This window comes from Orycteropus afer, unplaced genomic scaffold (genome assembly GCF_000298275.1).
Source record: "Orycteropus afer afer isolate SDZICR_OR568_19922 unplaced genomic scaffold, OryAfe1.0 scaffold00013, whole genome shotgun sequence".
NCBI lineage: Eukaryota > Metazoa > Chordata > Mammalia > Tubulidentata > Orycteropodidae > Orycteropus > Orycteropus afer.
Window position 1 is genome coordinate 7,453,290 of NW_006921600.1, and position 23,425 is coordinate 7,476,714.

Below are 23,425 nucleotides of genomic sequence, written 5' to 3' on the forward strand. Positions count from 1 at the left end.
CACAAGCCCGCCTTGTTTCAGTACCTATGCTTAAATTTTGTAATAGACTATTTAAAAAGACATGCAGTCATTTCACTTTTGAGCACTTCTACTAACTGAGGTTAGAGTAACTTCAAGATGCACTGGGAAGCAGTACAGCAACTGGTTAAACAGTTATAAGCAACAGGGTTTAGAGTCTTAGGTGTGGGTTTACATCATGGTTCTGTCACTTACTAGCTGAAGAACCATGCAAAACTTCTCTGGGTGTCAGGTTTCCTACCTGTGAAGTGGGAATATAATAATAATAACATTCATAACCTCAGAGAGTTGTTATAAATATTAAGAGATACTATTTGGAAAATGCTTAGTGTGGTATCTAATATCTTATCATTGTTCAAATTTGAAAAACATTAATTTCCTAGTAAAGAAAATATTGAGCAGCTAGCTACATCATTCCAGGCACTGTTATAGGACTTGGGGACACTAAGATGAATAAAGTACACTTCTGTCTTTTTCAAGACCGCATGGATGAGTAGAGGATTTGACATTTAAATAAGCAATGAAGATAGAATGTGTTTCCTGCTAAAATAGAAGACAGGGCAGGCCCGGAGGGCAGTGGATCTCCTCGGGTTGTGTGGTGCACAGCCTGCCCTGCTGAGCACTGGGGCCCTAGCAGGAGGAGAGGAAGCCTCAGTTAAAGATCAACAGCGTCTTTACTCTTAGAACTAGGTCTTGCAGGAAACACAGGATTTCAGGAGTTGGGAAAGGAGGCAAGGGCATCCTCGTCATGGGGAACCAGATTTGCAAAGCCCCAGGAATGTAAAAGAGCAACTAACCTTTCTTGGGGGCTGAGAAAACATCATAGCAAATTACTGGGTAGAGCTAAAGTGTAAGGTGCAAGGGAAGGAGTGTCTGGACAGGTATATTATAATAATTACTTTCAGAAGACTATCGTTTCCTTTAAAGAGAGGGCAAAGGCCAGCCCTGCACTATCCCACAACTGCACTGACACAAAGGATAAAGCAGTGAAATCCAGATTCTGCTGTCAAGGGTGTGTTGTGGTGTGATTGATTTTCCACTGCTAAAGTGGGGATTGTGTTTAATGCTGCCTTTATCTTGACATGGCCTAAATGGGTGTGTCCACATTAGAGCAAATCACTTTCTTTTCAATGTTATGCTTTCATTCTGTGACAGATAATATTGAGAGCATGAATGGTCTTTTACGAATGACTCCTATAGACACTCTCAGATTAAAGGATAAGAAATAGTAATCTAACACTTTGCGCACACACATCTTGAGGGTGGGTTGAGGGATTACAGCTTTCACCCACAAGCAGAAGTAAGAGGGTTGGGCAAAGAATCTGTTCCACTCACACTTGGACTTTGTATTTAGATCATTTTTCTAAATGGAATCGATGGGGTTTTAGAGGAGAAAGTGAAAATCAATAAAAAATACAACGGCATGTTTAGTCATTGTGAAGGCTTAGAACCAAGTTATGGTGGATATTTGGCTTTGTCATTAGAAATAATATGCAGTCCAGGTGTATCCTTAAAATCCCAAAGACCAAACCCATTGCCATTGAGTCGATTCTGACTTACCACAACCCCCATTGGCTTTCTAAGGCTGTAAGTCTTCATGGAAGTAGATTGTCTCATCTTCCTCCTGTGGAGCAGCTGGTGGGTTTGAACCACTAACCTTATGGACCAGATGTCTTACCCACTATGCCCCCAGAGCTCCTTAGTGTATCCTTAAGAGGGAGCTTTATAATAGGAAATTAGAATAGGAGGTGTGATGGGCTTTTTGATAGTTGAATTCAGCTTGAAATGCACTGATATGTCTGCTCTTCAAAGTAGCATTTGAAGGGAGGGCCCAGACCTAGTTCATATGGTCAGCAAATGCTGGTTGAGCACTTACAATTAGGCTCTAGGGATCTAAGGCTGAATGTGATGGGGGAGTTTAGAGAATCAGACAAAGAAGAAGCAGAGCAAAGGGAACAGCTCGGTCTGAGATGCGGAAACGGGAAAAATTATGAATTTTCAGGGAAGGGCAGAGTTCAGTTTGCACTGATCTGTTTGTGTGTATGAAGGGAGCGATGGAGTCATGCTGGGAGGTGAGTGGAGAAAGGCGGGCTTGTCTGGTTTTGAAGGGCTTGACGTACATGGCTAGGAGATTTCACTAGGTCCTGTAGGACAGTGTTTCGTAAAATGTGTCATAAAGATTATTTAAAATAATTTCTACCTTTTAATGGACCACATACAGTGCTGAGCACTTTCTATACCATCATCTCATTTAATCCACGTATCATGTTTGTGGGGCAGCTTGTGTTGTTATCCTCATTTTATATATGGATGCCACTGTACAGGGTGAGCTGCCTGTGGTCACTGGGCTGTCAAGTTGTGAGGTTTGTTTGAACCCAGGTTGTCTGAGTCTAGAAGCCCTGGTGGCATGGTAGTTAAACACTCAGAAGCTAACCAAAACATCATTGGTTCAAACCCACCAGCCGCTCTGCAGGAGAAAGATTTGGCAGTCTGCTTCAATAAAGATTACAGCCTTGGAAACTGTATTGGGCAATTCCGCTCTGTCTTATAGGTTCCTATGAGTTGGAATCAACTTGATGGCAACAGGTTAAGGGTTTAGTCTGAGTCCCCACTCTAGTTCTCAGAGATCCCAGTATGGGAAAAAGATGCTGTGGTAAAAGGTTTTGACATATACTGTCCTAAGTTCTCTCTCTCTCTCTCTCTCTCTCTCATATATATATATATATATATATATATATATATATATATATATATATATAAAGTGTGCTTAGCCTATCTTTCATAATTATTTTAACCTTCAATTAATTAATCTTTTGAACTATTTGGAGGAATAAAATGCTACCATGAAATGCAATCTACTTTTGTAGTGATAGTGCCTCGGAAACCCAATGGGGACCGGAGGGATAGACAGCAGGAAGGACAGAGAAGCCAGTTAGGTGCAATTAGCAATAGTCTGGCAAGAAGAAATAAAGTTAATTTCTTAGGAAAAAAACAATATCATTTTAAAGTTTAGGAAAAAGAGAGGTGTGAGTTTCTGGTCAGAGACTTTTCTAAGAAAGAGATTCAAGAGGTATGGGAGGCTGATGAAAAGATAATGCCGACAGTATAGTGAACAAATATTTTTTGTTAACTTTCCTTTTTTCTCTAATGATATCCTCGATGGCACGTCAGTGGATAAAATGGAGCTGTTCTGTTTATAGAGGGTACAGAATATCTGGAGTCCCATCTCCTTGCACCCCTCCCACTGCACAACACAATTTGAAAATCACTATCTAGGTTGAAAGAGAAATAGATAAAATGATGTTGCCTTGTAACTAACCCTCATATTTAAAAAATAAGTACTTTAGATGATGGTTGAACAACATGGTAAACATATTTAATATCATTGAATCATATGTGAAAAAAATTGAAATGAATGAATGGGTTCTTAAGTATGTTTATCACAATTGGAAAAAACAAAACAAAAACAAAACCTTAGAGGCAAGAGTTAAGTGGACAGGAGTGTGAGCTTGGACCAAATTGCTTGAATTTGAATCCTGCCTCTGCCTCTTACTACCTATATAGTTTTTCGTAGTGATTTAACTGCCCTGTGCCTCTCTTTTCTAATCTGTAAAATGGGGATGTAATAGTAGCTCTGTCTAGGAGTTGTTGGATGGATAAAATGAGTATATTTTTGCAATGACATGATGGTACTGCATACCTGGCACATAGTAAGTGCTCAGCATGGCAGTCTTCTCTCTAAGACACCATACAGGCTATCCAGACTCTGCAACACTCCCAGACTGGGACTCTCACCCTTTTGTAACTTGGTTTATTTCATTCTTATATGGCTTCAATTATTAGAAACTTTATTCTTATACTGAGCCAGAATGGCCGAGTCTTTCAAATCCTTGAACAGTTACTATTTTAAGAGTACACTGTCCAGTAAACGGGGAAACTACTCACAGGACAGTGCTCTTTTAGAGTCTCCAAGGGACACAAATGGTTAAGTACTGAGTTTTTAACTGAAAAGTTGATGGTTTGAACCCACCCAGATGTACCTTATAGGAGCTCTGGTGGCGTAGTGCCTAAAGCATTTGACTGCTAACCAGAAGGCTGGCAGTTCAAACCCATCAGCCACTCCTTGGAAGGAAGGTTGGGCAATCTACATCCGTAGTGATACTACCTCAGAAACCTAAGGAGAGGTTGCTATGAATCGGGTCCAACTTGAGAGCTGTGGGTTTGGTTTGGTTTTGGTTTAGATGTACCTTGGAAGAAAGGCTGGATATCTGTTTCTGACAAGTCATGAAAACCCTATGGAGGAAAATTCTATTCTGAAACACATGGCTTCTCCATGAGACAGATTAGTTAGACAGTAACTGGTGGTAACTGGTAGCCATATGTGGGTTTTGAACACTTACCATGTGGCTAGTTTGAACTGAGATATGTACTAATATGTACTAAGTGTAAAATACTAATCAGATTTTGAAAATTTAGTATTAGAAAAAAGAATTTAACGTATCTCATTAATTATTTTATATTGATTGGTTACAGGTTGAACAGATAATATTTGAAATACATTGTTTTAAATAATGTATGTTAAAATTAATTTTACCTGGTTTTTGGGGTATTTATTTTTTTAAATACAGCTTCTAGAAAAGTGTAAATTAGATATGTTGTTAACATTCTGTTTTTTAATTGAACGGTGCTGTTCCAAAAAAGACAACGAGGGCCGTGTTAATAGCAGTAATGAGTATAAATAATTCCAATAAGATGTGAGCATATGCTAGAAAGAGTTCCTTATAAGGAATTATCTTAAATCTACTTTTAGTTTAAAAACAAGTGGAGGAGAGAAAAATAATCAAACACAATTACTCGAGATACTCTTCACAGAAAATCTTTAACCATGGTATTTTATTGAGAAATCCACTTCTCTCAGGAATGGTAAATTTGGTAACTTTTGGGCCTCTTCTGTAGCTGGATTAAGAGCGTAGGATTTAAAACCAAACTCAAACCCACTGCCATCAAGTTGTTTCTAACTCATAGCAACCTTGTAGGACAGAGTAGAACTGCCCCTTAGAGTTTTCACGGTTGTAAATCTGTACAGAAGCAAACTGCCTACAGAGCAGCTGGTGGGTTTGATCCATCAAACTTTTGGTTAACAGCCGAATGCCTTAACCACTGTACCACCAGAGCGCCTTAGTGTTTTAAAGGAGCCTAAAAAAATCATTCATTAACAATAACCACCATTTTATAGGATGGGTAGTTATGCTTTAATTTCTCCCTCTTCTCTTTTGCAAATTTGTATTTTCATCTTCCCTAAAAGCTGATTGACTCAAAACTGTCAATGACAATAGAGACATATGAACTTTTCTTTGTTTTGCCATTTTGGTAATGATGAGGGATTATAAAGACACACAGACTCTTAACAAGCATTTCATATCATCAAAGCCATTTGGATATTTAAGGGTATTTTTGTGGTTTGATTTTATGCTCATCTTTTGGCAGTTGGTAATTTATGTGTGACTCTGGTAGCATAGTGGCTAAAGCACTTGACTGCTAACCAGAAGGCTGGCGGTTCAAACCCACCAGCCACTCCTCGGAAGGAAGGTTGGGCAATCCTACTTCCGTAGTGATACTGCCTCGGAAACCCAAGGAGGGGTCGCTATGAGTCGGGGCCGACTCGACGGCACATAACAACAACAACAACATGGGGATATTTGATTAAAGCAAATACCTTATCACCTGGTCCTGCAGATAATAGTACAGTTTTGCTGTATTTTATAGCTTGGCTGACCATATCCATCTATGCTTACATTTGCTGAGGTTTAAAATAATTAACATTGGTTAAGAATTGACTAAAAATAGAGTGCTAGGGAGATTTCTGGTATTTGAATTTGGCATTACCTTATCTCTTTGTAGAATTTTAATGTGCAATCTTATTAGCTTAAATCTGTCCTATGAGGTAAATTGGCCCTAGTGTCTCCACTTTGTCCATTTTCTAGGTAGAGAGATTTTAGGTGATAAAATTTCCAGTCTTAACTTATAACTCTTCATCTTTCTGTATATTCTGAGGGAGCTGCGCTGCTTCAGAATAGAGGTTTTTCTTGGCTATGAGATTGGCTTCTTGGTCTGCGTTACTCTGCAGTTTCTTTTCCTGTGCTTTTAGGAAGAGGTTGGCTAGGAAAATGAAGATGGTGCAGTTGTTAATTATAGACGTGTCAGTTATAGAAATCCCAGACTACCCAGAGTTGAGGTTGATTGCACACAAGTCGGGGTTTTTTTTTTGTTTTGTTTTTACTGTTATCCAACTGATGTGCAGTGGTTTATTTTCCAAAGCCTTTGGAATGTAATTGCATGAAGTGCTATTTCAGAGCCTGCTTTTAGTCATCTTTTTGAAGTACCTTTCATGCCTCAGTGGAAAACTTGTCAGTAACTCCTATATATTTAATGTGGAGGCATACCAACCCTCTGTTAGTTAATTTACAACTGAAATACTGAGAAAGACAGGCAGTCTATTACAACCTAATGTAAGATGTTGTAAACTTTTTCTTCTGGATGATTAGCTCTTCAAAATGCTTGAGATAAGATCATGGCTTTAATCCCTAATAAGTGCCAAGACAGCATCTGGAACTGTTGCAGATAGTTAGCACCAAAGCTATGCCATTGGTCACATAACTGGAAAAACAAAACCCTCAAAAAAACATTCCTTATTAATGTGGCAGGTGACACCACCTCTTTACAAATAGATGAAAGAAGAATTCAAAACAACACCAAATTATTTTTAAGGTCTTTTTTCACTAGAATCTTCATGATACTGAAAGATCTTATTTTGACACTAATATACTCACTCACAAATCTGCCAGCTGAAGAAACTAGTAGATTTTTGAGTGCATGCATGCATTTATGCTTCCTTTGTTAAAATACAAGATCTCAAACCACATAAACCAGGAAACTGCTCACAGGCGGTGACATTTCAACGTGACTCTTCTTTCATTGTTTTATAGTTGTTGTTGTTGTTGTTGTTATGTGCCGTCGAGTCGGCCCCGACTCATAGCGACCCCTCCTTGGGTTTCCGAGGCAGTATCACTACGGAAGTAGGATTGCCCAACCTTCCTTCCGGGGAGTGGCTGGTGGGTTTGAACCGCCAGCCTTCTGGTTAGCAGTCAAGTGCTTTAGCCACTATGCTACCAGAGTAGTGCACATTTAGTAATTAGTTCAGAGATGTGGTTCCTATCCCTGGAAACTGGTTCTTTCATCTGCTTTATCATCCTTCCAGTAAATTCATTGCAGAACTCATGGCAGCAGAGCTCTGGGCTTTAGGTTTCTCTAGAAAACTAGAGAAGTAAAAAGGGTTTTATACCTTGCCCAGAGGTACTTCGAGGATTAGATGGACTTGGCTTTAGTTTGGTGCCTCAGACATAAACAAAGCAAATGTTTCAGACATTCACTCAGACTATAAATGGTACCTTTTTGGTCATAGTGGAGGTGGTTCTATTTGAAATCATCTACCCCATTTTCCTCAACCATGTGGCAATGTTTAGCAGTGAAGCTCTGCTTCTAAAATTGAGCTAGAGTTTAAATTGGCAACTCTATCATGAATAAAAGGAGCTCTGGTAGCACAGTGCCCAAGGCATCTGACTGCTAACCAGAAGGTTGGTGGTTCAAACCCACCAGCCACTCCATGAAAGCAAGACTGGGTAATTTACTTCCTTAAAGATTTACCACCTTGGAAACCCAATGGGGTTTGCTATGAGTCAGAATCGACTTGATAGCAGTTCTTTTGGTTTTGGATAATATGCAGGAAGTTGATTGGTAAGCATGTTAATTTTCATGCGAGTTTAAGCTCTGTTTCCATTTCCTGTGAGCCTCTCTAGAGACATGGCAGAATGAACTTGTACTGTGTTATAAATTGGAGTAGAGCAGGGTGAGAACTTTGAGGCAGGTCTTTATTGAATATTCCAGAGTACAGAGATAGAGCTGGGGAAGAAAGGCACAGGGGGGTGGAGAAGCTTACTTTGAGCATAGCTCCAAAAAACAGCATGGGGATGGGGATCTCTCTAAATGAACTTCAATTTCTACTAAATAAACCAGTGTAGCACTTCTAAAATTAGGAAGAGCTGGCCATGAATAGTTAGAATCTCTGTCCTCCAGGTTACCTGCCTCCAATTCTACCGTCCATGAGAAACCTCATTTCTCAAGCAGTCATGTTACTTCATAGGATAATTGCATGGTGAGTCACATTAAAATACCCTGTGTCCTCTGGAAAATGACATAACACAACAGAAAATCTTATGCCATGAATTAGATTTTTTTTATTAGCCGTGATTTACTTCTTCTTTTTTTTTTTTTAGTGCTGTATAGTATCAATTAGGGCTCAAGACCATTAATACCTTACCATGATTTCTCCTGTCCTCGTCCTCCTCCTTTTTAGTGTTTACATGTGTGTGTATGCTAGAGTATATGTGTGCCCCGTGTGTTTGTGTGTGTGCATGTCTGTGTGTATATATGTGTATTGTGTGTGTACATGTCTGTGTATATATATGTGTGTATGCAGCATGTGCTTGGGTGCTTCCTAGAAATTTTTTCTCTGGTGTTTTTTGGGGAGGGAGGTCAGATCTGGTTTAATGATCTTAAAAGGCATAGGAATAATTTAATTTTTTTTTCCCCAAATCGATTGTAGAATGTTTATGCGGGTACTGTGGGCCCTTTGTAATTTGAATGACACTAATTTGAATGAATGTTATAAATTGAATGAAATATGAGCAAAAAATTCCCCCAAATGTCAAAAACGCTTTTAGTAAAAGATCATAAATCATGATTATTCTCTTTAGCAGTTGTGAAAGTTATCCTCTTTCTTTCCATTCATGCTTATAAAAAGATTCTATTGCAACTCTAATAATTTTTACATAGCACATTATAATTTACATATATTTCCTCATGATATACAGACCCATTCTTAGCCATCTAAAATATAGTGTAATACCCTTACACGGCACAGTGTTCCATAAAGGAATTCAGTGTAATGCAGAACTGCTTTGGGCCCCTTTCAGGCAAGTTTATTAAATTAAGTACCTTGATTACCTCATTTTAAGGTTAGCCTAAGCCTGCTTCTTAGATCCCCTAGGATAACATCAGCGTGTCCCATAAAAATTTGTAATGAGATTCTCATAAAAATTTTCAGGCAAGCATTGCTTTGTAATGATTATTTTCCTTATACCTTGTAGATTTATATGGCATTTATAGGCCTTCCAACTCCCACTTTTGCTTTCCTTTTTTCGATATTTCCAGTTAACCTCTGTTTTCTAATTCCCTGGTTCCTATGCATTCTAGGAGTGCTGATGAAAATGATTCTTGAGCCTTGCCTGCTTTCATTTACTAATCATGATGATGACAACAGTGATGGTGGTTGTTGATGTTTTAGGTGCTGTCGAGTCAGTTCCGACTCATAGCAACCCTGAGAACAGAACAAAACACTTCCTGATCCTGTGCCTTCCTCACAATTATTGGCCGTGTTTGAGATCATTGTTGCAGCTACTATGGCAGTCCCTCTTATTGAGGGTCTTCCTCTTTTTCACTGACTCTCTACCAAACATGATGCCCTTCTCCAGGGACTTGTCCCTCCTGATCATACGCCCAAAGTAAGTGAGACAAGATCTCACCGTCCTTGTTTCTAAGGAACATTCTTGTTGTACTTCTTCCAGGACAGATTTGTTCATTCTTCTGGTAGTCCTCACCAACAACATAATTCAAAGATCAAGGCCAAGACCAATTCTTTGGTCTTCCTTATCATTGTCCAGCTTTTACATGCCTATGAGGCTATTGAAAATACCATAGCTTGGGTCAAGTGCATTGTAATCCTCAAAGTAATATCTTTGTTCTTTAATACTTTAAAGAAGTCTTTATCTATCTATCTATCTATCTATCTATCTATTTATTGTGATTTGAGTGAAAGTTTACAGCGCAAATTCACTTTCTATACAGCAGCTCACATACACTTTGTCTCATGACGTTGACTGCAATTTCCCACAGTGTAACAGCTCTCTTCCCATTTCCTCCCATAGCTACCTGTTCCCTGTGTCCTTCCCTCCCATGCACTCCTGCCCCACCGAGCTGTCTCCCTGTGCATACACTGTCCTTCTATTCTCCCATGAGTGATCTCTCCAAGAAGTGTATCTACCTGATGTAAATGTTCAGATCATATGCCTGTCTTTTATTTGGCTGGAAGCCACAGGAGTGGGTTCAATTCCAGACATGAAGGACAGCTGGGGGCCATAGTCTCAGGGCTTTCACCAGACTCTATCAGACTAGCAAACCTGGTCCTTTTTTTTTTTTTTTAATGATTTTTAGTTTTGTTCCATATTGTTCTCCCATTCTATCCAGGATCTCCTACATAGTTCCCCCCTGAGTGGTTGACAGTGGTAGCTGGGCACCATCTAGTTCTTCTGGTCTCATGGTCATATAGGCTGAGGATCACATGGCTTACAAGTCCCTCGGACTAACTGTTTCCACATCTTTGGTTTTCTTCATTCTTCTTTGCTGTAGACGAGGAGAGACCTATTGTTGCATCTGGATAACTGCTTGCAAGCTTTTAAGATCCCAGTTGCTACTCACTCAAGTAGGATGTAGAGCAAAGTTTTTCTGTAGTATGTTATGCCCATTGAGTTTGATGATCCCTGCAACCATGGTCCTGAGCTGAAAGCTCCCTCTGGGTAGCTTCTGTGGCCAAGAAGTCTCTACAACTTTTTCCCTTGTCAGCTGTACATACACCTGGACATTCTTACAGAACATACCAATACACTTGTAGAAACATTGTCTATCAACCCTATACATGATCATGGGCACACCCCCCTCTGCATAACACAATGAAACACACTGCCATGGAGTCAAATCTGACTCATAGAGACCCCTCCATGGATTTCTGAGGTGGTATCATTATGGAAGTAGATTGCTCAACCTTCCTTCTAAGGAGTGGCTTGTGGGTTTGAACTTCCAGCCTTCTAGTTAGCAGTCAAATGCCTTAGGCACTGTGTCACCAGAGCTCCTCCCTCATAGACATACCTAATTGTTCAGCCTGTCCACTCATCTGTCTACCTGTAGATTAGTGTTTGCCATCACTGACAACGCAGTACTACTGTATGTGCAAAAGGGTTCATCTTTGTTGTCTGTGCCTCCCATATACCTCTCTATGTCTTTTAAAAAAGTCTTTTGCAGCATATTTGCCCCATGCAATATATAGTTTGTGAGTAATGGTGGTCATCATAGTGGTAATAGTGGCAGCCATAGGAGGAGGAAGCACTATTTTGAAGTAACTACTTACCATGTATCATGCACATGTTTTATGGGCATTATTTCGTTTATATTCTTAACAGCCCTGTGGGTAATAATTATTACCATCATTCCCATTTTACAGATGAGAAAGCTCTGTTGTTGTTGTTGTTGTCGTTATGTGCCATCAAGTCGGACCCGACTCATAGCGACCCCTCCTTGGGTTTCTGAGGCAGTATCACTACGGAAGTAGATTGCCCCATCTTCCTTCCGGGGAGAAAGCTCTGAGAGTCTGGAAAACTCCAGTAACTTGTACAAAGTTACTGAGCCAAAGAATGAAAAAAGCTGGGAGATGAAGTGACTTCAAGCTCAACCACATTTCCTTTCCTTAACATCATCAGTCACCTAGGAATGACTTGAATGGACCCACTGAAGCTGGGGAGCAAACAATTAGATCAGACTTCACTCAAGTGAGTCTGTCCAAATTAATAGAAATTTGGCCTTGCCTTAGTGTCTTGGCATTTTGCTGCTTGAGAAATGCATACATTTCTGCTGTGAATTTGCCCTTTGAAGCATCATGGAGGAAAGCTGATGGAATCATTGCTCCCATCTGAAAGTAAATCCACTTAAAAGTATCCTTTAAAGCATTTGAGTTTGTAGCCTTATGTAAGCAAGGACATGTCTGGTTTTCTAGTAAAGTCAGAGTCAAAAGTTTATTACAGAGTTTGGTAGCGTTGTGGCAGGGATTGATCTGTGGTATAATGTTAAGGGAGCAGCCAGCTGGGGTGGGAGCATCCACACAAGAATGCCTTTGGAAATTGAACATTGTAATAAAAACGTCCTTTTGAAGGCAGATTTCCAGGTGTGTTGTAAACCATCCTAGGCTATAATTGAAATATAAAAGAATGTTTCAGACACAGTGATCTGTATTTTGGTGATTGTTGTGCTAATCCGTAAATCCTAGTGTGAATTAATAATGAAGATGGGATTGGAAGCATAAAAGTGCCTGTTTTAATCATTTAGCATGTTGTTTGAAACTAAACGGATTGAGACTTCACCTCTAAGGGTGAAAATCTCACTTTCATCTATGAAATCCAGCCATAATCTTCCAAGAAGAGCCACCAGGGGTTCCTGTGGCAGCTGTGAAGGGGAGATCCTTCTACTCACAAAGCTTGAGACAAGGGAGCGATTTGCAGCCATTCATGTATAATAAAGTGGTAGAGTGCAATGGTTTTTAAAGTGCTTCATTGAAGTTCAGAAAGAGTGAATACATTTTCTGTTAAAATCTGGTACTGTATGAAAATATTCCACAGTGCAGAAGCCTTCGTTTGGCAGAAGGTTTGGTCTTAGGAGTTGAGTAATATGTTACTTTGCAGCAGGTGCAGGAACTGTGTTTGCCTTTGCCAGCACATTCCATGGGAAATCATGAGGCATTCCAAAGGCACGTGGGAAAGTCATCCTTCAGATCTTAGAAAAAGGTCAACATGCCCCCATCTTGCACATCCATCTCACCCAACATATGTGATGTCAGTACCTGTGAACTGAATAGAACCTGCCTCCAAGTACATGTCTAAACAGCAGCAATGGGTATGCATATAGCAATGCGTATGAATGGAGATTACTGTATTGTGTGGATACAGCTTCTTTTCATTTGTCCCAAAGGTAGAAAGTAAAAGCTAGATTCCTATGTATGGGCTGAGGAACTAAAGTTGTCATGAGGTGATGAAGTTTTGTTTCCTGTGTGGTCTTGGCATGCTTGTTGTAAGCTATGAATTGATGCTATTTTTCCCTTTTATCTAGACGCACTACTTTGGCCTTTGGTTTCTCAGCAAGAGCCAGCAAGCACGATGGGTGGAGCTGGAGAAACCTCTGAAGAAACATCTGGACAAATTCGCTAATGAGCCTCTGCTTTTCTTCGGAGTCATGTTCTATGTGCCAAATGTGTCCTGGTTGCAGCAAGAGGCCACGAGGTAGGTGAATTTTATTTTATTTTTTCCTGTGTTCCATGTAAGGGTGTGCACTAAGTCTGAGGCTTCAGATAAACTAGATGAGCTGGTTGATTGTGTGTGTGTATGTGTGTGTGTGTGTGTGTGTAGTATGAAGGAGGATGGAGGAGGGTGGGGTAATTGGGAATTATTTCATGGTTGCTTTGCAGGTTTAGATTTTTTGTTTGAATTGTTCAACTAATTCCAGTGGTTCTTGAAATGTTGGTCAGGTAATCTTGAGCCAGGTACAATTTTGGGTGTAGAAGCAAAGAAATGTCAATTAGGGATTATAGGTAAAATATGTATATTAAAATTTAATAAAATATTAGCTACCTGATGATATTGTGTTTACTCCTCCCAACAAAATATCCATAAACAAAAAAAAGTCCATCTGACTTTGGACTTGAGGATTGGGATGGCACCTAAAGATAGAAATAGAATTAAGGGGGAAAATGTTGAGAGACAAGAGACTTGACTGACCTTGGTACAATTAGAGAAAGGGGAAGCAATGGACAGTAGATAGAAGACCTGCCCATTGACTGCTTCACTTTGGAGACATCACCTGCCATCTTTGGAATGATATTTTCCCTTCTCAGCTATAATGTAGGTGGTTGGATAAGTTGCTAAAGTTCTGATAGTCTGTGAATCTATGCATGAAGCAAATGTAATTCCGTTGGTGTTCTGTTTATTTATTAGTAGGTATTTTCCGTTGAAACACCTGGACTCTCCTCATTGTAGGATATTTCGAAGAGTAAAGGGAATCACACAAGCCCTCTACTTTTCACCTTTTCCTCGCATCATGGCGTTCGGAGTGCTTGGGAAGTGATGCTAATGACATGCTTAGACATGTGTAGTTGTTCACATTTTACATTTCTGAAATAAAGATGAACTTGAAATATTTTATATATGTTTACGTGATAGTTTCTGTTTTCCTTTTTTTAATCAAGTGTTGATATTAAGTAGGCATGTCTGAAAACAGAAACCATGAGGTTGCTCACACTCTGACTGAGAGAACCAAAGTGTTCAGTCCTCCATGGGACTTTTGCTTGAAGCACTTGCTTATATACTGTCTTGTACTGTTTTCAAGTTATTTCATTTATGTGAATCCTTCCTGTACCAGACATTATTAACTTCTTGAAGCAGAACAAGTTCTGCTGGCCTTGGAATCCCCCCTGAATACTTTATGCAGTACTAGGAATATGGTAGCAGGTTACTGAATATTTGCTGACTTTTGGCTTTCGGACCGTTAAATGCAAGGTAATCAATAATAGAGTACAAAACAGCTGATAAGTAAGTGCATATTAGAAAAAGTTCACTCTGTAAGAAAAATGAAATGTTACTTCAGACAGACTTATTTATTAGAAAAGGTATCCAGAAGGAGCTGGAACTTTAGAATAAATACCAAACCAAAAAACCAAACTCACTGCTGTTGAGTTGATGTGACTCATGGCAACTCCTCCTTGGGTTTCCGAGGCAGTATCTTTACAGACTCTATCAGACCAGCAAACCTGCCCACTCATCCTTCTGAGGAGTAGCTGGTGGTTTGAACCACCAGCCTTCTAGTTAGCAGTCATATGCCTTAGGCACTATGGTACCAGCAAGGAGCAATTTCAATTACTTTTTTGTTTTTTAACCTACTTGTAACAATCACCCTCTACCAACAAAAATTTCCCCAAAAAACTTAGTCGTTGTAATAGAAGTACAAGTCCAAATCTTTGGGGCACTTTTCTCGAGCTGGAATATTGTGTCTGATTTAGACACATCATTTATTTTAGTAAGATCATTGTCAAACTACACACACTTGTAGTCTAAACACTATGAGCTCTGGAGGTCTATACCAGACAGTCTTATTCTGCAAGACATATTATTGCTGGAAAGCGGTTGAAATAGTGAGGGACTTAGAAACTGTGCTTTATAAAGTTAAAGAAAAAGATTGTTTAAGCTTAGAAAAATGAAGACTTACAAGGACACAGTGCTTGCTTTCAGAAATTTGAACTTGCTTGTGAGAAGGGAGAATTCTGTGTTAACTTTAGAGCACAAAATTAGGGCCTATATTAAATGAAATTCAAGGAATTGAAAGACTTTGGCTATTTGGCTCAATATAAGAACACAGTTTCTAATAATTACAACCATATAAAAATGGGACAGACAGACTTATAAAAGGATAAGTGTCCCAGTGTATTGTAGAGGAGACCACTGTGTTGGATAGGCTAGATCATTGGTTCTCAAACCATGGCCTTCTTTATCATAATTACCTGGAGCATTTATTATAAATACGGATTTTGGGACCATGAACATAGTCTGAATTAGAATCTCTAGAGGAAGGATGTATTGTTTAAAACATTATTCCTTAGGTGGTTCTGATGTTCATCCAGTCTGGAAATCAGTGGGTTAGTTAACCTCTAAAACTCTTCACAATTTTAGATTTTTGTAAGTATGTAAACTTAAAGCTGCATTATTTTGCTATGTGTAAGGCATGAAGCTGATAACCAGAGGTTGGCAGTTTAAATCCACCAGCTGCTCTGTGGGAGGAAGATGAGGCAATCTACTAACGTAAAGATTTACAGCCTTTACAACCCACGGCGGTTGCTATGAATTGGAATTGTCTCTTTGGCAATGGGTTTAGTTTTGTATTTGCATTAGTAAGCTAAAACAGTAAGTGTTTAAATCTTAGAAACACTTATCAAGGACAAATTTTTGCTGGTGATAGTTACTGGGTGTGGGTTTGGAAGAATTTTTTCCTTTTTTTTTTTTTTAAAGAATATATATTTGGTCAGTTAGCCTGGTTTATTTAAGATGAAGTCTCATAAGGAAGGAAAGAAGTGCTTAAACGTAAACATTTGAACTAAATTATATAGGTTTCAGGAACTATTGTTAAAGCATTGGGCTTCTAACTAAAAGGTTGGAATTCCAAACCCACCAACCATTCTGTGGAAGAAAGATGAGACAGTCTGCTTCTGTAAAGATTTATAGACTTAGAAACCCTTGGGAGCAGTTCTACTCTGCCCTATAGGATTGCTATGAGTCAGAATCGACTTGATTGCAGTAGTTTATGTAGGTTTCAGATATAACCTTCTGGTTATGAAAAAGAATACTTAATTTAAGGAGCTGGGTTAGGATGAGATGCTGTGGTTTCTTTTTCAGCATTGCAGAAATTTTCTTGCCTTCCCAAACTAGAGTGTGTCAGTGGTATCAGAGTAAGTTAAAGATAAAAGCTAGGGAGATGGAGAAATAAGAGTGTCACCAACCAGAGCCCCAGGTGTGATTCACTGAAACATGCCAAGACTTGTAGGCATGTGGATGAGAGTACAAAAGAGATCTGGTTTGGATAGAGTACCATTTTAAAATGCTCACAGTTTTTGAGTTTGATGTTAGAGACAACTAGATGAACTGGACTCATGGTGAAGAATGCTACTAACAGTCATTAGGAGGAACCTTTGGTAGTCTGAGCCTTCTTGGGAGGTTTTAGAAGCATCTGGGGTTTGAACTGATTATTGAAACCGTCTACTGGGCAGAGCAGCCAAGGAGAAGCAGTGGTGGCGGGGCAGGATTCCAGAAGAATGTTTCACAGAAGGTCCAAACAACATTCATTAGGAGCGGGTTAATGACTAACTCTCCAGTCATCCTGCTGTTATCGGAGTTACCAGGCATCTCAGGTGGAGATGGGCTTTGGCATCTCTGAGAGCACCTGGAATCTGCAGCGTGTCTGACACAAAACAGTTAGTCTTTGTAATGCCCTGCAGAGTAAGATATTTGCATAGATTAGAAATAGAAATCTGTCTTTCATTTGTGGGCAACTTGTTGGAGGAGGCAACCATTCAACCATCTGTGCTTAAAAAATAAGCCTTTGTCTGGAGCCAACCAAACTTGTTTTCACCCAACACATGTTTGCAATGGTTTGGCTACTTCACTTTGATAGTAAAACAGGTTCTATAACATTAGTTATAAGCAACCATTTGTTTGCTTAGAATTAGGACAGAGAGTCTAGAATTAATACTTTGTTGTTTGTGTGTGTGTGTGTGTGTGTGAATCCATACAGATCAGGACTCATAGGAATAAAAGGAAGAATTATTTAAGAGACTTTCATTTTATTCCTTGCCACCAGACAAGCCTACCCTTGAAAATTTGCAAAGGATTAGAGTGTTTTGAACAACACAACAAAAATTTGAGATTGAATTTGATTGCAAACTTTATAATAAGATAATTGACTTCAATAAAGTTATCAAGTCTAGATTTTCTTTTTGAATTAGAGAATTGGGAGGTAATACTTTTTGGACATTCATTTGGACATACTGCATCTCATCACATCTGCTGGATATGACTGTTGAGGAATAACTCTCTTCCTAAGTGAGGGAAACCTGCCAAGATGTTGTACTGAGTTGGAGAAGAAATGGAAAATTCAGGCTCTACCTTTAGGTGATCACTGAATGAGAAGACAGATTTCAAATAGAGAATACACATGGAGTACAGATGAAAGGAAAAAAAAATCCTTAAGTATTATACCAAAAATATGAAAAAAGTGGTGAAAAGATAGTAGACAGATAGAAGGTGAGTCATGAAACCATAAGTATTAGAGGTTGAGAACCACTGAGCTTGTTAGTTGTCTCCAAAATGTAAGATACATTACCTTGGGGCTTTCAAAATGTTTGCTTTCCCCCTTTGGTTAGAATGACTCAATGACCACTATAATGGTTTCCATTTTTTTTTTGCTTGTTGTATTTCTCTTTTCTGGCTTCTCTCTTCAGCACAGAGATTCTTGCTAGCCATTCATCTTCCCTTATGATGTTCTCTTCACTGAAAGGAAAGAGTTTTGCAATGTGTTTTAATGATTTGCATAGCAACAAGCACATTCTAAACACATGGCTTGCAGATTTTTCTGGACACAGAAAGAAAAAAAAAAAGATGGTTTGTAAGAGGTGGAGAAATTCCTAGTTAAACAGAAGGATATTTAATAACAGCAAAGGAAAGCCAGAAAACTGCTGGCAAGGCCCACTGCTTATAGATTAGAGCTGGGTTTTTCCAAGTTGTCTTCAAGGGAGGAAGTCCCATTTTAGGGTTTTTTTTTTTTTTTTTTCCCCTAGTTCCAAGGAGAAGACTTTGAAAAGAAAAAGTATTTTTAAAGAGTGGATTTGAGCTTCAAAGCTTAACTTGCTGAGTGCATGAATAGTTTTTGAAATTCTTAATTCTGGGACAGTTTTCTTTTTTACCCAAACATGTTTGTCTTGGCATTACTTACCGTTGCATGGTATGTTTGCATAGTGCATAGGAGCTTTTAATTGGCCTAATGAGGTCAGATAACATTTCCTCCTTTCATGGAGCCTGTTTGTAGCTTGGTTGTTCAGGTGGGGCTGCCTGTCCTGCCTGTGATGAGCCTGTGAAGTAGTGCAACTGCTTTTGCCAACACAGTTGTTCCACTTGCCAAGGAAAGTCTTAGCACACCATAGTACGTCTGGAGGAAACTCCAGGTCCATGGGATTTGTTCTGAGGCCCTGTCGAGTGGGTGTTGCCTCTGTGCTTTCAGACACGTCCTTCCCGTTTCTTCTCTTTGCTGCTGCTGTGGGCCCCCCTACTCATAGGATCACCATTCTTTTGTACATCTCCCAAGTACTGGACTGAGGGATGATTTCCTCATCCAGTGCAAAGTAAAACTGCCTAGCACTTCTTACCAGAAGGATTTAACAAGTATGTAACTGCTGCGTCTGCTTGTGCGGAGCATTCTGGCATAATGGTTTCCAACCAATCTGGTAATAAATACTCATATTTAAAACTTCCTGCTGGGTACCATAAAGAGGGTAAGTGAATTTTTTGTGAAAGTGAGTGACAAGGGAATTAAAAAAAAAAGTTGCCATCATATAGACTCTGATTTATGATGACTCCATGAGTATTAGAGTAGAACATAGGGTTTTCAGTGGCTTTTTTGGAGGTAGGTCACCAGGCTTTTTTTCCAAGGCACTTCTGAGTGAACTTGAACTTCTAATCTTTTGATTAGCAGCTAAGCCCATTAACTGTTTGCATCACTCAGGGACTCCAACAAAGGAATTAGATGGACACATTATTAGATAATGAAGGGCCTCCTATTCTTCCAGTTAAGCCTTTGTGCCTATGGCGTGTTGATGGCAGAGCCAAATTAGGTGAAGCTTTACATGTTGCTGTTGAATTCATTCCCGCTTATAGCAACCCTATGTTGTTGTTGTTATGTGCCGTCGAGTCAGACACGACTCATAGCGACCTCTCCTTGGGTTTCCGAGGCGGTATCACTACGGAAGTAGATTGCCCAACCTTCCAAGGAGTGACTGGTGGGTTTGAACCACCAGCCTTCTGGTTAGCAGTCAAGTGCCTTAGGCACTACACTATCAGAGCTCCTATAGCAACCCTATAGGGCAGATAGAACTGCCCCATAGAGTTTCCTAGGCTGTAATCTTCACAGGAGCAGATCACCAAGTCTTTTCTCCTGTAGAGTGGGCTGGTGGGTATGAACTGCCAAGGTTTAGGTTAGCCAAGTGCTTAACCAGTGCACCACCAGGACTTTAGGTGAACCCTACATCCCCATAAAGGCTAAAATGGTGTTCTGTTTTGTTTTTTAAACTAGTTGTCAGGAAGTAGTTCCAATGACCTTATAAAACCTTTCTTCACCTTTCTTTTCTTGTAAATTCCAATGTTTTCCCTGCTTGTTATTGTTGTTGGTTGCCTTCTAGTGGATTCTGACTCATGGCATCCCATTCTGCCTTGTATGCTATTGTAAACAAGTCAGTGTTCAACCAGTGTTTAAAGTGTCCCCTTTTAAAGGTTAATTATGGCAATGTTTCCATTTCCTTTTACAACACCCTTTGTTTTGTTCCTCTCTTCTTTTATTATTTTGAAATGTCATTTTAATGGATATTTAAAGTTTCCACATGGGCTATGAAATAGGGGATCCATTTAAGTCAGATTTAAGATTCAGCATGAATTACCCATGGATAATATAATTTGCTGACAATGGCAAATCCTCCTCCTAGCCAGCTCCCACTGGTGAATGGGAAGTTGTTCTCTCTGTATCCACTACTGAGAGCAGAGTTGTTTCTCCAGATATTTTAAGATGCTGTTGATACTGGAATATAATTGCAAACATTATTCTGGGCAGTTAATGTAATCCATGAGGATACATAGGGGAAAATGGCCATCTATAACAAGTGGCAACTTTGAGGGGAAGAAGAATTGCTTTATTAAAAGGAGATTGACTAAAAAGTTAGTGGCTATTTGCATTTTTTTAAAAATTTTTATTACCATTTCAACCTTTACTAAGCACATATTCCATGCTAATTGGTGGGAATATAAGAATAAGCTCACAGATCTTAACATTGCCCCCTAACCCCCACTCCCCACATGCACCAAAGTGCTGTATCTCTAAGCAGCTTTTATTCCATCTCCTCACATTTGATTTGAGTTTGACCTTCAAGCATAGATCTCCAACCCTATTTACTTTCTGGAGGAAGGCTCGCTCATTGCTTTGGTGAAACTTAGTGAGCTTTGGGAAAGCCCTCTAACTTTTTGGCGCATTTTGGATCCTGCATTTGGTCAAATCTTCATCTCTAGTTCCTGGACTTGAACTAGTGGCCTGCCATGTTGCCTGCTTATCTTGAGATTATTCCTGGACTTGAACCAGTGGCCTGCTGTGTTGCCTGCTGATCTTGGGATTGTGTCATTTTACCTGCTGACCTTGAATTCATTAGTGGCCAGCAGCTGTGTGAGTTAGGAGGCACCTCTAGCTCTACTGGGTCTGGAACATGGCTCAAGGTTGAGGGGCCTTCACCCAGCCCCTAGAGCCTGTACTTTGTATTTGGACTTCTTGGCTCCTAAACTGTAAAAGAATAAATTCTTTTTTATTAAAGCCATCCACTTGTGGTATTTCTGTTATAGCAGCACTAGAGAACTAAGATAGTAGGTTACCATTTGCACCACCCAGGGTCTCCTTTTGAATGAGGACTCTACGTTTCCATTTTTCAGTGGGCACTGAGAATTATGTAGCTGGTTCTGCCCAGGACAACCTCCTCCTCTTCACATTTCTATCTCTGTGCATGCACCAGCTTTATTTTGTTGTTACCTTGTGATTTGCATTTAGGTATAGGTATATCTGGGAGCTCTGGTAGCATAGTGCCTAGGGCATTTGATTGCTAACCAGAAGGTTGGTGGTTCAAACCCACCAGCCACTCCTCAGAAGGAAGGTTGAGCAATCTACTTCCGTAGTGATGTTGTTGTTGTTGTTGTTATGTGCCGTGGAGTCGGCCCCGACTCATAGCGACCCCTCCTTGGGTTTCCGAGGCAGTATCACTACGGAAGTAGGATTGCCCAACCTTCCTTCCGAGGAGTGGCTGGTGGGTTTGAACCGCCAGCCTTCTGGTTAGCAGTCAAGTGCTTTAGCCACTATGCTACCAGAGTGATACTGCCTCGGAAACCCAAGGAGGGGTTGCTATGAGTTGGGTTCAACTCAAAGGAACATAACAATAGGTGGATCTGAGCCCACTGTTAGTGGATATGATCAAAGACAAAAAGTAAATAAAACCCTCGAGGGGACAAAAATAAAATCTGCACTTCGATGCAAATATGAAAAGAGAAGCATGGCCCTAGTGACTTTTTCTAGTTAAGTTTTTCATCTTAACTTTTTGTACTCCTGGACACGACTCCCTGGAAAACCCTCACAAAGACTGGGGAGCTGCTATAAAATCTATTTGATTTCCTCCAGGGCAGCTGATAAATTAGCTTGTCTCATCCCTCAGCTATGATTTCCTCATGTTTCACTATGAAGAAGAGGACTCTGTAAAGTTTATGATTTTCTTAATTTAAGAGTTAACATTTGTGCTTTACTTCATTGCATGAGTCTTGCAAATGCATGGAGTTAAAAATTTTTTTCCCCTTCCCCTAGGATAAAGATAAGAAACTTTGGTTAAGCATTTGGTTGCTAACCAAAATGGTAGCAATTCCAAGCCACCAGTTGCTCCCCAGAGCTGTGGCAGTCTGCTTCTATGAAGATTATAGCCTTGTTGTTAGTTGCCATCAGGTCAGTTCTGTGCCACAGAGTAGAACTGCTCCATGGAATTTTCTTGGCTGTAATCTAAACAACCTTGAAAATTCTTTGGAGCACAATTACTCTGCATACAAGATGTCAACTTAACAACAATAACAACAACAATCTTAACTGAGGTAGATCACCAGGACTTTTCTTTCCCAATACCACTGAGTGGGTTCGAATTGCCAACCTTTAGGTTAGCAGTCAAGCACAAAGCATTTGCTCCATCTAGGGAGCATCAGAAAAAGATGAAGTATAGATAAATAAAATGAAGTTAACCCTTAAACATAATCCGGGTGGTTCTCTAATATTCTCCTTTTAGGACAGAGAAAACAAATAGTAAAATAAATCAGTATATTTTTTAGTAATACCACAAATATAATTTATTATTCATTGCAGGTGGGTTTTAATGAGGGGAAAATCAGAGTTTCCAAGGAAATAAATTAGAAGCATCATTTGTATTTTAAAACTAGCCTTCTTGTGTGATAGAGCCTGGTGAGACCCCTGAGATTATGGCCCCTAGTTACCCTTCAGGTCTGGAATTGAACTCACTTCCATGGCTTCCAGCCAAACAATACACAGGCATACAGGGTGAACATTTCCATCAGATAGATACACTCCTTAGAGCAATCAGTCATGGGAGAACAGAAGGGTAGTGTTTGCACAGGAAGATAGCTAGGGGGTGGGGTAGGGTGAGGTGGGGGCAGGAATGCATAGGGAAAAAGGACACAGGGAAGAGGTAACTACTGGGAGGAAGTGGAAAAAGCTGTTACATGGTGGGGAATTTCAGTCAATGTCATGAAACAAAATGTATATGAACTCCTGTATGGAAAATGAACTTGCTCTGTAAACTGTCACCCAAATCGCAATAAAATTTTTTTTAAAAAAAGCCTTATGTTAGCATTCTTTCATACATCTGAAATGTTTGATGTGCACTCTTTATAAAGCAAGATATGCTTACATATGCTGCTTAACCATCAGTAAAGCTGTGTTTACAGAAAATAAGTATTGTTGTTGTTGTTATGTGCCGTCCAGTCGGACCTGACTCATAGCGACCCCTCCTTGGGTTTCCGAGGCAGTATCACTATGGAAGTAGGATTGCCCAACCTTCCTTCCGAGGAGTGGCTGGTGG

The 23,425-nt window shown here is 39.7% G+C and overlaps 1 protein-coding gene across 1 annotated transcript in view; it reads left to right on the plus strand.

The window, feature by feature from the left end:
• Positions 1 to 23,425, plus strand: part of PTPN14 (protein tyrosine phosphatase non-receptor type 14) — a 163,661-nt gene that overhangs the window by 5,454 nt on the left and 134,782 nt on the right. The window contains exon 2 of the mRNA XM_007952600.2: positions 13,066 to 13,235. Coding sequence (XP_007950791.1) covers positions 13,066 to 13,235 — 170 coding nt within the window. The remainder of the gene's footprint in view (positions 1 to 13,065; positions 13,236 to 23,425) is intronic.